This window comes from Pristis pectinata, chromosome 11 (assembly GCF_009764475.1).
Source record: "Pristis pectinata isolate sPriPec2 chromosome 11, sPriPec2.1.pri, whole genome shotgun sequence".
Classification (NCBI taxonomy): domain Eukaryota; kingdom Metazoa; phylum Chordata; class Chondrichthyes; order Rhinopristiformes; family Pristidae; genus Pristis; species Pristis pectinata.
In genome coordinates this window covers 23,344,193-23,357,448 of record NC_067415.1, presented here as the reverse complement: position 1 = coordinate 23,357,448, position 13,256 = coordinate 23,344,193, and the positions used below count along the sequence as shown (strand labels likewise).

At 38.9% G+C, this 13,256-nt stretch overlaps 1 protein-coding gene across 1 annotated transcript in view; it reads left to right on the top strand.

The window, feature by feature from the left end:
• nbeaa (neurobeachin a) overlaps positions 1–13,256 on the top strand; it is a 560,854-nt gene that overhangs the window by 309,510 nt on the left and 238,088 nt on the right. Inside the window, exon 38 of the mRNA XM_052025565.1 lies at positions 10,629–10,753. Within this exon, the coding sequence (XP_051881525.1) occupies positions 10,629–10,753 (125 nt within the window). The remainder of the gene's footprint in view (positions 1–10,628; positions 10,754–13,256) is intronic.

Here is a 13,256-nt window from a genome sequence, read left to right as displayed (position 1 = left end):
CAGGAGCCTGAGGGCACATACCACCAGACTTAAGGACAGCTTCTACCCCACTGTGATAAGACTATGGAACAGTTCTCTTATACAATGGGATGGACTCTGACCTCATGATCTACCTTGTTGTGACCTTGCACCTTATTGCATTGCACTTTCTCTGTAGCTGTGACACTTTACTCTGTACTGTTATTGTTTTTACCTGTACTACCTCAGTGCACTCTGTACTAACCCAATGTGACTGCATTGTGTAATGAATTGATCTGTATGATCAGTATGCAAGACAAGTTTTTCACTGTACCTCGGTACAAGTGACAATAATAAACCAATATCAATTCGCACCAAGTTGTGTCTAGATATGATCATGTTTCATTGAGGGAAAAGTCGAATTTCATTGGAGTAGCATTGAAATAAACCATACCACGCAATTGAATTCCAGGCCTCTGTTCAGAGATAGTTTCAGTTTGATTTAGTAAATGCCCTCAACATGGGGAATTATTAGCAATATTGCAACATCTATGAAATTTAGTGTGTTGAAAAATTGTTTTGATTTTGAGCCACAACTGAATTTTTAGCAGCAGCAACATACAATCTGCTGGAGGAACTCAGCAGGTCAGGCAGCATCTGTGGAGAGAAAGGAATTGTTGATGTTTCAGGTTGAAAAACCTGCATCAGTTCCTCCAACAGACTGCTTGTTGCTCCAGATTCTAGCATCTGCAGTCTCTTGTGTCTCTGAGTTTTTAGCTATCTGTTGTACATTGTGATCTTCTCATCATTCAAATTGAACTCCAGTGAAGCTTTCCACCAAATATAGTATTTGGATTGTACGAAATGAAGATAAGTAGCATAAGTTATGTCAGCTTCAAGATTTCTTTGTTATGGTTCAAAGTTTATTTGGATAAAAGATGTGAATTGGTATGAGATATTACAGAACTTTGACCTCAATTGTGCAAGAAATAATTCCCAAGGCAGTTGCACATGCTCAGTTCATCTTTGTTGTAAAGCATAAAGAAATATTATAGCCTAGAGTAAGCTTTAGATTAGAGGTTTCAGAGGTTACTCCATAAAAATCAATAGCTTGATTTATTTTCCCTTTGTAAATCAGCATTCCTAAATATCCACTATTATAAAGCAAAAGCATAGAATTCCACTTCCATGTTTCATGGTTATTGTCTTACTATAAGTCAAATATTATATGATAACTTCATTGTTTTGGAAATGTTCTGTCATTTTATAGAAGTAAACTGAAAAATAGTCAAAATCATTAATGAATAAAGAAAATTTCTTGCAGAAGGAAAATTTAAATCCGTTGTATGCCAGAGAGTTTATTATATCTGGAGCAATATTTTCAATATACAGGAGACCTTTCCTTTTTTCCACATTTTAAAAATGAAAAACTTAAACACATCATTTGATGGACTGGACTAGTTCCATAGGGAAGTGAATTATTCCAATAATCCTAATTGTATAAATAATCAGTGTGTAATTTTTTCATGATATAAGGTGGGTGAAGATGTACAAAACAACAATCACTTCTGGCAGTTCATGGTTATCAATGTTTAACAGCAAATTAGGTTTTCAAGTACGCCTTGCAATGATTGATTGGAGATGTGAATAATAAATTTAGCCTGCTTTGTATAAACCTTGACCACCATATTTTTGTCATTGTGTACAATTGGGAAGTAGGAAGTGAAAGTCAAGAGAGCTAATTATTTCTACAGATTGCCTTTCTGATGAATAGTCTGCCATTCTGAGTTATAGCCTGAAGATTTATTGTGGTTTGAATTCACTGTTTGGGTCATTACAGATATTCAGAAATAATTATCAAAGATGAAAGGCAGGCAGACATGATAAAGTGTGTGATATTTCAGGGCTGTATCATAATCAAACATTCAGCATATAGTATCTAATCTTTCAGAAACCAGACCTAATATTTTATGTTAATATAGCATAGAATATGGGAAGAAGGACAATGTTTTTTTTCTGAGAGACTCTTGAACATGTGTAGAAAGAAGTCAGTTTAGCAAAAATATTAGAAATCTGAAGCTTTCAAATCTTATTTGAACAGCATAGAGTAATGACTTCAATGCAAGGCTTTCATCTTCATGTATAATTTAGTCATTTTATATAGTTTTCTGGCTCAGTAGCTCACTTCTCGGCAGGAGCATAAGAAGGTTCATGGCAACATTGTGAAGGTTCTTAATTTGTTTCATTAGCAGGTTTAATCTAAAGCACAACTGATATAGTTTTTACTGCCTTTTAGGGTATTGTAAAAGTTGATGGCAGGCCACAACTGAATGTATTTACTTAATCCCCCTCCCCCCAAAAATGCTGTTTATGGTCATTTTGCAGAAATTCGCAATGCTCAAGATACAATTAACCATGATTTAGTTAAAATTGCACCTTTGTAATAGTAATTGAGATTTATTGGAATTATTTTGTCTCTTTTATCACATGCTGATGAAATGATTTTGGTACCTTTGTTTATTTGGAAGTAATATTTACTAGTGGGCTTTAGGACCTTGCAGAATAAAATACAATCACTTTTTCAGCTCCAGCTTGATAAATCTGGATTTCCTAATATATACAGACGCTTCTGAATGGAATTAAAGTCGTATAGAGTTGCAAGCCAGAGAAACAGGCCCTTAGAGAAACATCCATGCTGACCCTTTTGCCCATATCTACTGATCCCATTTGCCCACATTAGGTCTGTATCTTTCTATGCATTGCCTATTTAAGTGTCTATCTTAATGCCTTTTAAATGCAGTGGCTGTATCTAATTCTATCACTTTTCTTGCAGCGTGTTCCAGAGACCAACCACTCTGTGTAAAAAAAAACAACCTTAAGATCCCCTTTAAAACTCCTTCCCCCTCACTTTAAACCTATGCTGTCTTGTTTTTGATGCCTGTACTATGGGAAAAAGATTCTGACCATCTACCGTATTTATCCTCTCATAATCTTAAATACATCTATCAGGTTACCTCTCAGCCCTCTTCACTCCAGGGAAAACAAGCCCAGCCTATCCAATCTCTCTGCATAACTAAAGTCCTCCAATTCAGGCAACATCCTGGTGAATCTCTTCTGCACTCTCTCCAGTGCAATCACATCTTTCCTATAATGTAGTGACCAGAACAACACACAAGTGTGGACTGTGTACTACTGTGCCCTCCCCTTTGGTGGATATGGCCTGCTATGAGGAAACACATACTTAGAGACAAGAACAGAAGAATCTGGGACATTGTCTTCAAGGTATCACTGTATAATCATGACTCTCATTACATAGCTCTCCAAATGTTGGCACAAGATATCAGACATCAGTGAGATTACTTTACAGGGTCAACAGAGCTGATTGTGTATTAATTGTGTGCAGATCCATTGCTGAGGTCTATGCCAGTTAGTTGGTTTATCTGTTGTCATGTCTGGTGGATTTTGCACTGATGTCTGTGAACTATTAATCATGACCTCTGAATTAATGTGGTTTGACTCTCAACTGCACTCCAACATGGCTGTGACATCAAAATCATGAGATTAAAACAGAATAGTAAAATTGAGCAGACCCCCTGGTATCAACCAAGGCACCTTATTCAGACAGCAAAGTGATTGCTATCTCAACAAACATTGCAAAACCCTCAGGAATATTGACTTGAGTCTAAATTGGGAAAGCTGTCTCACAGACAAGTTAAGCAAAAGACTGATAAAGTTATACTCATTGAATCATACCTTAAAGCTAAACTGCCAGATTCCTCAATCACCATCCCTGTGTTTGTCCTGACTCACCAGAGATGGTGGTATGATGATATCCAGGTGTAAGGTAATCCTGAATATTGACTCCAGACACCAATGAATCTCAATGCCTTGTTTGACCACATGGGAATGACTCCTGATTACTGCCTATTATCCTCAATTAACTGATGAATCAGTAATTCTCCTTGCTGAACAATATTTGGAAGCAGCAGTTAGAGGGTTTTGGGAATATTCCCAATATTCCTTAAAAAAAATGTGAACTAGGATTCAATATCCTTTCAGTTCAGGAAGGCACCTTGGTCGGCATGCATGAATTGGGTGGAAAGTTATCTTTTGTGCTGTATGAATCAATGACAGTTGTGATTCACAATCTTTTGTTTTCCTCTTGTGAACAGCACTAAAAGCAATTGTGTCACCTGGACAACCTTGCTCTCCATGCTATCATAAACATTCCTTTTATTTTCTCCACTTTCCCATTCACTGCAGCTTAGAATATTCTTGTTTTCTTACTCTTCCAGTTCTGATATATGGTCACTGACTTGGAACGTTAACTCAATTTTTTCATTCAGATGCTGCCTGACCTCTTGAGTATCCCTTGCATTTTATGTTTACTGTATGTTTCAGATTTCCAACATCAGCAGTCTTTGGCTCAAATGGGGCTATTTGGGTTGAATCTAAGAACCAAAAATGGGACAACCACACTGCTGGATATGTAATTTTCACTTCCAAACCACTCGAGGAAGAGAGAAGAGCAAGTTTGTAATCAAATTTTAACAAATGAGAAGGACTAGGATACAGTCTGTATAAAAGGTATATATTTGCTAAGCTGGATTCAGGATCCAAAATTTGGTCAGTGATAGGATGCAAAGGGTAAAGGTTGATGAGTGTTGTTTTTATAACTGGAAGATTGTTTGCAGTGGGATTCTGTAGGGTCAGTACTCGGTCTCTTGCTTTTTGTAATTTGCATTAATTTAGATCCAAATTTAAGGGGCAAGATAAAACAGATTGAAGATGATACAAAATATTAGCTGTTTAATTGACAGTAAGAAGGAATGATGTAGACTGCAGAAATATGTGGATGTTGTAGAAAAATGAATTTATTTAATGGTGCGAAGTGTGACAATATATTGGGGAGGTGCAACAGGCAAGGGAATTTACAGTAAATAGGATATTGAGTGTCATGGAGGAACAGAGGAACTTTGAAGTTTATTTCCACAGATCCGTAAACATTGTAGATTAAGTCAATAAGGTGGTTAAGAAGGCATACCTGTTACTTTCTTTCCTTTATGAAATGAGGCATAAAATACAATAACAGGAAGATTATGATAGAACTATATACAACATATTTATTAAGTCACAGCTTGAATTCTGTGCACAGTTCTCCACATTACATGAAAGATATGATTGCACGGAAAAGGGCACAGAAGAGGGCAAAGATGTTACCAGGACTGGAACATTGTAGCTGAGGAGAGATTTGATAAACTAGAGTTGTTTTCTTTGGAACTGAGTAGAGACTTAATTGAAGTAGATAAAATTATGAGCGGCTGAGACAGAGTAAATAGGAAGGCCTTTTTCCTCTTAGTAGAGGAGTCAAAAACCAAGTACAAAAATTTAAGTAATTGGTTGGAGGAGAGATGAGAAAACATATTTCACCCAAAGGCTTGGTAGGGATCTGGAACTCGCCTGCCTCAAGGATGATGGTGACACAAACTCTGTCACATTGAAACAGTATTCAAACATATACCATAGAACCATACAGCACAATACAGGCCCGTCGACCCACATGTTGTGCCGACCTTCAAACCAATCCTAAGACTATCTAACCCCTTCCTCCCACAATATCCCTCTATCTTAAAATTCCTTCATATGCTTATCTAACAATCTCTTGAACTTGCCCAACATATTGGCCTCACCACCACCCCAGGCAGCGCATTCCATGCACCAACCACGGTCTGGAGAAAAAACCTCCCTCGTGACGTCTCCCTTCAACTTCCCACTATTACCTTAAAGCCATGCCCCTTGTATTGACCATTGGTGCCCTGGGAAAGAGGTGCTGGCTGTCCACTCTATCTATTCCTCTTAATATTTTGTATACCTCTATCATGTCTCCCCTCATCCTCCTTCTCTCCAATGAGTAAAGCCCTAGCTCCTTTAGTCCTCTCCTCATAATCCATACTCTCTAATCCAGGCTAGCATCCTGGGAAATCTCCTCTGCACCCTTTCCAATGCCTCCACATCTTTCCTATAATGAGGCAACCAGAAACTGGACACAGTACTCTAAGTGTGGTCTAACCAGAGTTTTGTAAAGCTGCATCATTACTTCGTGGCTCTTAAACTCGAACCCATGACTTATGAAAGCTGACATCCCATAAGCTTTCTTAATTACCCTATCCACCTGTGTGGCAACTTTCAGTGATTTGTGGATATGAACCCCCAGATTCCTCTGCTCCTCTACACTGCCCAGAATCCTGCCATTTACCTTGTATTCCACCTTGGAGTTTGTCCTTCCAAAGTCTACCACCTCACACTTCTCCAGATTGAACTACATCTGCCACTTGTCAGCCCAGCTCTGCATCCTATCAATATCCCTCTGTAAGCTTCGACAGCCCTCCACACTATCCACAGCACCACCAATCTTTGTGTCATTTGCAAACTTGCTAAACCACCCTTCCACCCCCTCATCTGTCATTAATAAATATCACAAAAAGTAGAGGTCTCGGAACCGATCCCTGTGGGACACCACTAATCACAGCCCTCCAATCTGAATGCACTCCCTCCACCACAACCCTCTGCTTTCTACAGGCAAGCCAATTCTGAATCCACACAGCCAAGCCTCTCTGGATCCCTTGGCCTCTGAACTTCTGAAGAAGCCTACCACACGGAACCTTGTCAAACGCCTTACTAAAATCCATGTAGACCATATCTACTGCACTACCCTCATCAATCTTCCTGGTCACCTCCTCAAAGAACCCTATCAGGCTTGTGAGGCAAGATCTTCCCTTCACAAATCCATGCTGACTGTCCCTAATCAGTCCATGATTCTCTAAATGCTCATAGATCCTATCTCTTAGAATCCTTTCGAGCAGCTTGCCCAACACAGATGTAAGGCTCACTGGTCTGTAATTCCTGGACTATCCCTACTACCTTTTTTGAACAAGGGGACAACATTTCGCCACCCTCCAATCCTCTGGTACCATCCCCGTGGACAACGAGGACTCAAGATCCTAACCAATGGTTCACAGCAATTCTCCTCCCTCGCCTCACGAAGCAGCCTGGGGAATATTCCTCAGGCCCCAGGGACTTATCTGTCCTAATGTGTTCTAACAGCTCCAACACGTCCTCTCTCTTGATATCTACATATTCTAGAACATTACCCTTACCAACACTGTCCTCAGTGTCATCAAGACTCCTCTCCTTGGTGAATACTGAAGAGAAGTATTCATTGAGAACCTCACCCACTTCCACAGCTTCCAGGCACATCCTCCCACTTTGTCTCTAATCGGTCCTACCTGTACTCTTGTCATCCTTCTTGCTCTTTACGTACGAGTAAAAAGCCTTGGGATTCCTCCTTAACCCTACTCGCCAAAGCCCTTTTCATGTCCTCTTCTCGCTCCCCTCAGCCCCTTCTGAGGTTCCTTCCTTGCTACTCTTTATTCGTCACGAGCCCTGTCTGATCCTTGCTGCTTACACCTTATGTATGCTGTCTTCTTCCTAACTAGTTGTTCCACCTCCCTTGTCACCCATGGTTCCTTCACCCTACCATTCCTTCTCTGCCTTACTGGGACAAATTTATCCCTAACATCCTGCAAGAGATCCCTGAACATTGACCACATCTCTATAGTACATTTCCCCTCAAAAATGTCACCCCAATTTACACTCTCAGGTTCTTGCCTTATAGCCCCATAATTCGCCTTTCCCCATTTGAGTATCTTCCCGTCCTCTTTCTTCCTATCCCTGTCCATGACAATTCTAAAGGTTTTGGAGCAGTGGTCGCTGTCCTCCAAATACTCACCCACTGATATATCTGTCACCTGACCCGGTTCATTACTTAAAACTAGATCTAATATGGCATTCCCTCTAGTCAGCCTGTGAACATATTGTGACAGGAATCCGTCCTGGACATACTTAACAAACTGCGCCCCGTCTAAACCTTTGGCACTAAGCAGGTGCCAATCAATATTCGGGAATTTGAAGCCTCCCACTATAATAACCCTGTTATTTTCGCACCTTTCCAAAATCTGCCTCCCAATCTGCTCCTCAGTATCCCAGGGGGCCTATAGAATACTCCCAGTAGAGTAACTGCTCCTTTGTTGTTCCTAACTTCCACCCATATTGACTCTAGAGAGGATCCTTCTACATTATCCACCCTTTCTGCCGCTGTAATAGTGTCCCTGACCAGTATCGCCACCCCTCCTTCTCTTCTCCCCCTCCCATCCCTTTTAAAACACTGAAAACCAGGAATATTCAATATCCATTCCTGACTCTGATGTCAGCCATGTCTCTGTGATAGCCACAATATCGTAGTCCCATGTACTTATCCAAGCTCTCAGTTCATCTCCCTTATTCCTGATGCTTCTTGCATTTAAGTAAATGCACTTTAGCCCATCCGCCTTACTACTTTTATAGCCTGTACTCTGCTTCTCCTTCCTCAAAGCCTCTCTACCTGTTAGATCTGACTTTTCCCCATCCCCTTCTTCCTCTGACCTACTCCCCCAGTTCCCATCCCCCTTGCAAACTAGTTTAAACCCTCCCGAACCACCCTAGCAAACCTGGCTGCAAGGATATTAGCCCCCCCCCCACTCAGGTTCGGGTGTAACTCATCCTCTCTGTATATGTCCCACCTTCCCCAGAAGAGATCCCAATGATCCAAAAATCTAAAACCCTCCCTCCTGCACTAACTTCTCAGCCACGCATTTATTTGCCATCTCCTCCTATTCCTACCTTCACTATCACGTGGTACTGGCAGCACTGGCATTGTTCTTAATATACCTTAAGAACCATGACCTGCAGGGCAACAGACCTAGCACTGAAGGGTGGGATTAGATTGGATAAATCTTTCTCAACTCAATCAGGCGGATGGCTACCACCTGAAATGTAAGTTTGTATGAGGCATTTTTCTTGTAATTCTCACACCCATTGTTGGAGAAAAGGTTTCACTGGCAATCTGTAGATATAACAATGTATATAGAATATAATTTCCTAGCCAGCATTCCTCCATTAACCAACACCACCAAAAAACAGTCATTCAATTCATTATTATTGAACCAGGCTCAAGGACAGCTTCTATCCCATTGTTATAAGACTCTTGAATGGACCTCTTATATGATAAAGATGAACTCTTGATTTCTCAGTCTACCTCGTCATTGGCCCTTGCACCTTATTTGTGTAACTACACTGCACTTTCTCTGTAATTATAGCACAACATGCCGCATTCTGTTCCTGTTTTCCTTTTGTACTACCTCAATGTATTTATGTATATGTGTCTGGATGGCATGTAAACAAAAGCTTTTCACTGTAGCTCGGTACATGTGACAATAATAAACCAATTACCAATATTTCTGGAGCATATGTGGTAAAAAGTAGTTATGTGAGCACAGGTACTGCAATTGTAAGCTTATGTTGATGGAAATTCTTGTTCAGCTTTTCCTCTTGTGCAGTTAGCATCCTCCGCACACTGGCCTTCTGTGGTCAAGTGGGTGAGTATGCAACCCATTTTTCAGATAGTCCTGACCATCAAACAGGGGATGATTTAGTGAAGATTCATTGCCTGTTTTACTAGCCCACTAACTGTAATTTCACAGATGTTCCTGCACTGTACTAAGGCTGCTGATTCCACTTGAACTGTTGCTAAATGTGAAGGTAGTTTTCTGTCTGCTTTTCACTGCAGGGTCATTATTACCAATAAGGCACAAAATATGAAAATTTTAATAACTCCTGTCTGGCACATGAGTCTAGATCTCACAGAGTGCATATTGTGTGCCCACATATTTACACCTCTTTACTGTAATGGAGTGTTTTCAGTAAATACAATCTGCTTTTCAGAGACACAATTTCACTGGGCGTGAAAGGGTTAATTGAAAGCTTGAAGTATTATCCAAGGCCTTCAATAATGTTGTAATAATAATTTATCCAGACAATTACCACATGCTAGAACTTTTTGAGCTTTAATTCAGCTTTATTAATAATGAATAAAATTGCAATTTTCTCAGGTTGCTTTTCGCCTGTGGGAATTATTTCAATGAATATTTCAACACATTATTTTAATCATGGTTCTGCAACCTCAAGTAAAGCAATATTTTATAGTTCCAAGTTCAGTCTGCAGAGGGACTAGAGTCATTAAATGGCATGCTGTTTGGTTTGAGGTCCTATTGCATGATTTACAAGCCTTGTTAAAAAACACTGTAAAAGGAGGCAAGCTGTGCCATTTATAAATGTAATTTGATGCTGTATTTGTTAATGGTCTTGCTCTGATTTATGTCAATGGCAGTTTCAATGGCAGTTTGTGCTGCCTTATGACTCAGGTTAGTCAGTTTGTTAATACTACTTATTGTAACAGAAATAAATGCAAAAAAAGCCAATTTATCCAAATTTTATATGAATGATCTTTGAATATATATCAGAAAGAGGAAGCAGTCCAGCAGTTAAATATTACATGGATTGACACTAATAACCATTGATGCATTGTTGCTTATAAATTTGCAACTGTAGTTTTCTGCAGTACAAGTGCGAAAATATTCTTGCGTTTCTCTACTGCTTTATTGTTGCTTATGTCAGAAAGTTGATTTTTTTTAACAGCAAACAAATCTTTTAATTGAGTTACGGAGTATGACCTGCTGTCTCTGAATATCATTTTCAGAAGTATGAATATGTGTATCTGTTTTGTCTTTTCATAGTCAGCAACATGATTTTTGGCGCCTGGACTACTGGGAAGATGACTTACGTCGTAGACGCAGGTTCATACGCAATGCCTTTGGATCCATACATCCTGAAGTCCTACTGAAATCTGCAGAAGACTATGGTTAGTTTTCAGTTTTGTTATTCTTCCAGGGAAACTTCTGAGGGGAAAAGTAAATTGATAATGACAGGCGTGTAAATAAGTTTGTTGAATTGTGTTTGTTTGATCATTGAAATGTAAAGTCTTTTTCAGGAGTTAACTGCTGAACATCAAAATCAAAGTCGAATTTATTGTCACGTGCACAGGTGCAATGAAAAACTTACCTGTAGCTGCATCACAGGCACTAAACCATTTGGTAGTGTATTTTAGTACTGGGATTTCATTGGATTGGCCTTCAAGGGTCCTATTATGAAGGGAAACTCAACACCAAGGATAGGAAACTCGAACCAGGGGTAACATGGCAGTGTGCAGATGATACACACTTGCTTAAATCTGCATTGACTATACAATCTTGGGTCCTACAGTTGGGTGTAAATTCCCTATATGCATATTAATGAAAATTCATATTTGTTTCAGGCCAGCTCCCTGCTCATTAAAAATGTTATTTCAATCTATGAGGCACATTTCTGGAAATCCGATCAGGACAGCCCATATTGGACTTCACTAAAATTAAAAAAAGTGGCAAAGAATTGATTTTCAACTCCATAATCTGATTTTTTTTTAATTTTGTGCTTTGCTTGGTTATATTACTCATATTAAAATAGAATCTTATTTTGCCTGGACCAGAAATGAATTAATTTAGTTCAGTTCAAATACGTTACAAAAGATGGTTATAATTGTTGTGCCATCTCAGATACTAGAATTTATGAATATTGAATATGTATCAAAATTAATTTCTTCTAATTGGGAGAGTTAAAAATAAACACTTAAGTCAGTCATTATGACAAAGAAAAGAAATCTAGAGCTGTAATGTTACCATTCTAGTGCATTATGGTGATTATAATGAGCTGATTTTTGTTTAGGTTGCCACGTGAAAGGAATTTGGTTTAGCTCGCTGGCTCCTGGTGTTGAAATATAATTGATAATGAACTGTAAGCAGGCGTTGTACAAAAACTGTAATTTTATTTATTAGGAATACACTTTTAGCTCTTTATGGAACTCTCAGTAATTGGCAATTTGTGAAGACTGAGTTTCTTAGAGCTCAATTTATATCACTTGGATTGGTGCATAAACCAACTAATTTTATTACATTGTTTTGTAATAACATTTTAATTCACATTGCAACTCAACAAACCCTGCTGGAGATCATTTCAACCACACTATAGAATCAAGTAAAGATTTTGGTAATATTTTCCTCCATTATTCATTCTGGTCTTTTTTAAATGTTTATGCTCAGTGCTAGATCACTGTTATTGATTTTGCAATTTGAATTATCAACACATCTTTTCCTAGTTCAATTTCCTCTCAAGTGATCTTACTACTAAGGACTATGAGATATAAATTGTTTTTAAGAATCAAAAATATCTATTCATTTTATTCTTTGATTAATCCTAATAATTTATTTTAGTGAGTCAAAGGCCTGGAGTTTTAACATGAACGGGTTGGACAATTGCTGAAATGCACAAAACATTGGAGATCTTGGGGACGTTGAGGTTTTGTTAATTTCATGCAAGATCAGGAGAGTCCCAGGGACCTACCTGCTTCCGTACCTCTGATATAGGATTGGAAAATTTCTGACAGCGTGCCAAATTTGGAAACCAATGGAGCAATTGCTGCACTGGACACAAGCAGGATTCTGGAGGCACTTGAGAAAGGGAAGTGCTGGAAGAAGCCTTCCTGCTCCTCCTGGCTAATAGAAGTCACTTAGCTTCAGAAGTAATGTGAAGATCCTAGAACAAAACAAATTTATTGGAATGGTTCCAGCTGTGTTGAGAGTGGAGAAGCTGGGGTTGAAGTGAATGGAATTTGATGGTGGTGTATGAAATCATGATTTTCTTTTATAGGGTAAATGGATGTTGTTCCCATTAGTACATTGCTGAAGAACTAAAAGACACAGATTTAATATTTTGGGTGAAAAGTACCAAGGGGAATGAGAGGGGCAGCATAGCAGCGCAGCTCGTACAGCCACTATCTCTCAGGTGCTATCTATGTGGAGTTTGCACATTCTCACTGTGACCATGTAAGCTTCCTCCGGGTAATCTAGTTTCCTCCCACATTCCAATGATGTGCAGGTTGATCAGTTAATTGACCACTATAAATTACCCCTAGTCTGTAGGTGAGTAGTAGAATCTGGGGTAAATTGATAAGAATGTGTGGAGAATAAATAAAATTGAATTAATGTAGGATTAGTGTAAATGGGTGTTTGTTGGTCTGCATGGACTTACTGGACTGGAGAGCCTTTTTCCATACTATATGTCTCAATGACAATCTTTTTGACTCAGAGAATAGTTATAAAGTGGAGTTCAAATTCACTGCCCAGAGGGATGAAATTGAATGGAGAGGATTTTATCCATATAATGTTCATAATATAGAGGTAAAAAGAGCACACTATTAGAGATTCAGCATCATAAATTGGGAGATGAATGTTTGAATCTTAGCTTTGTTTTAAATTAGTACTCAGTCTTTC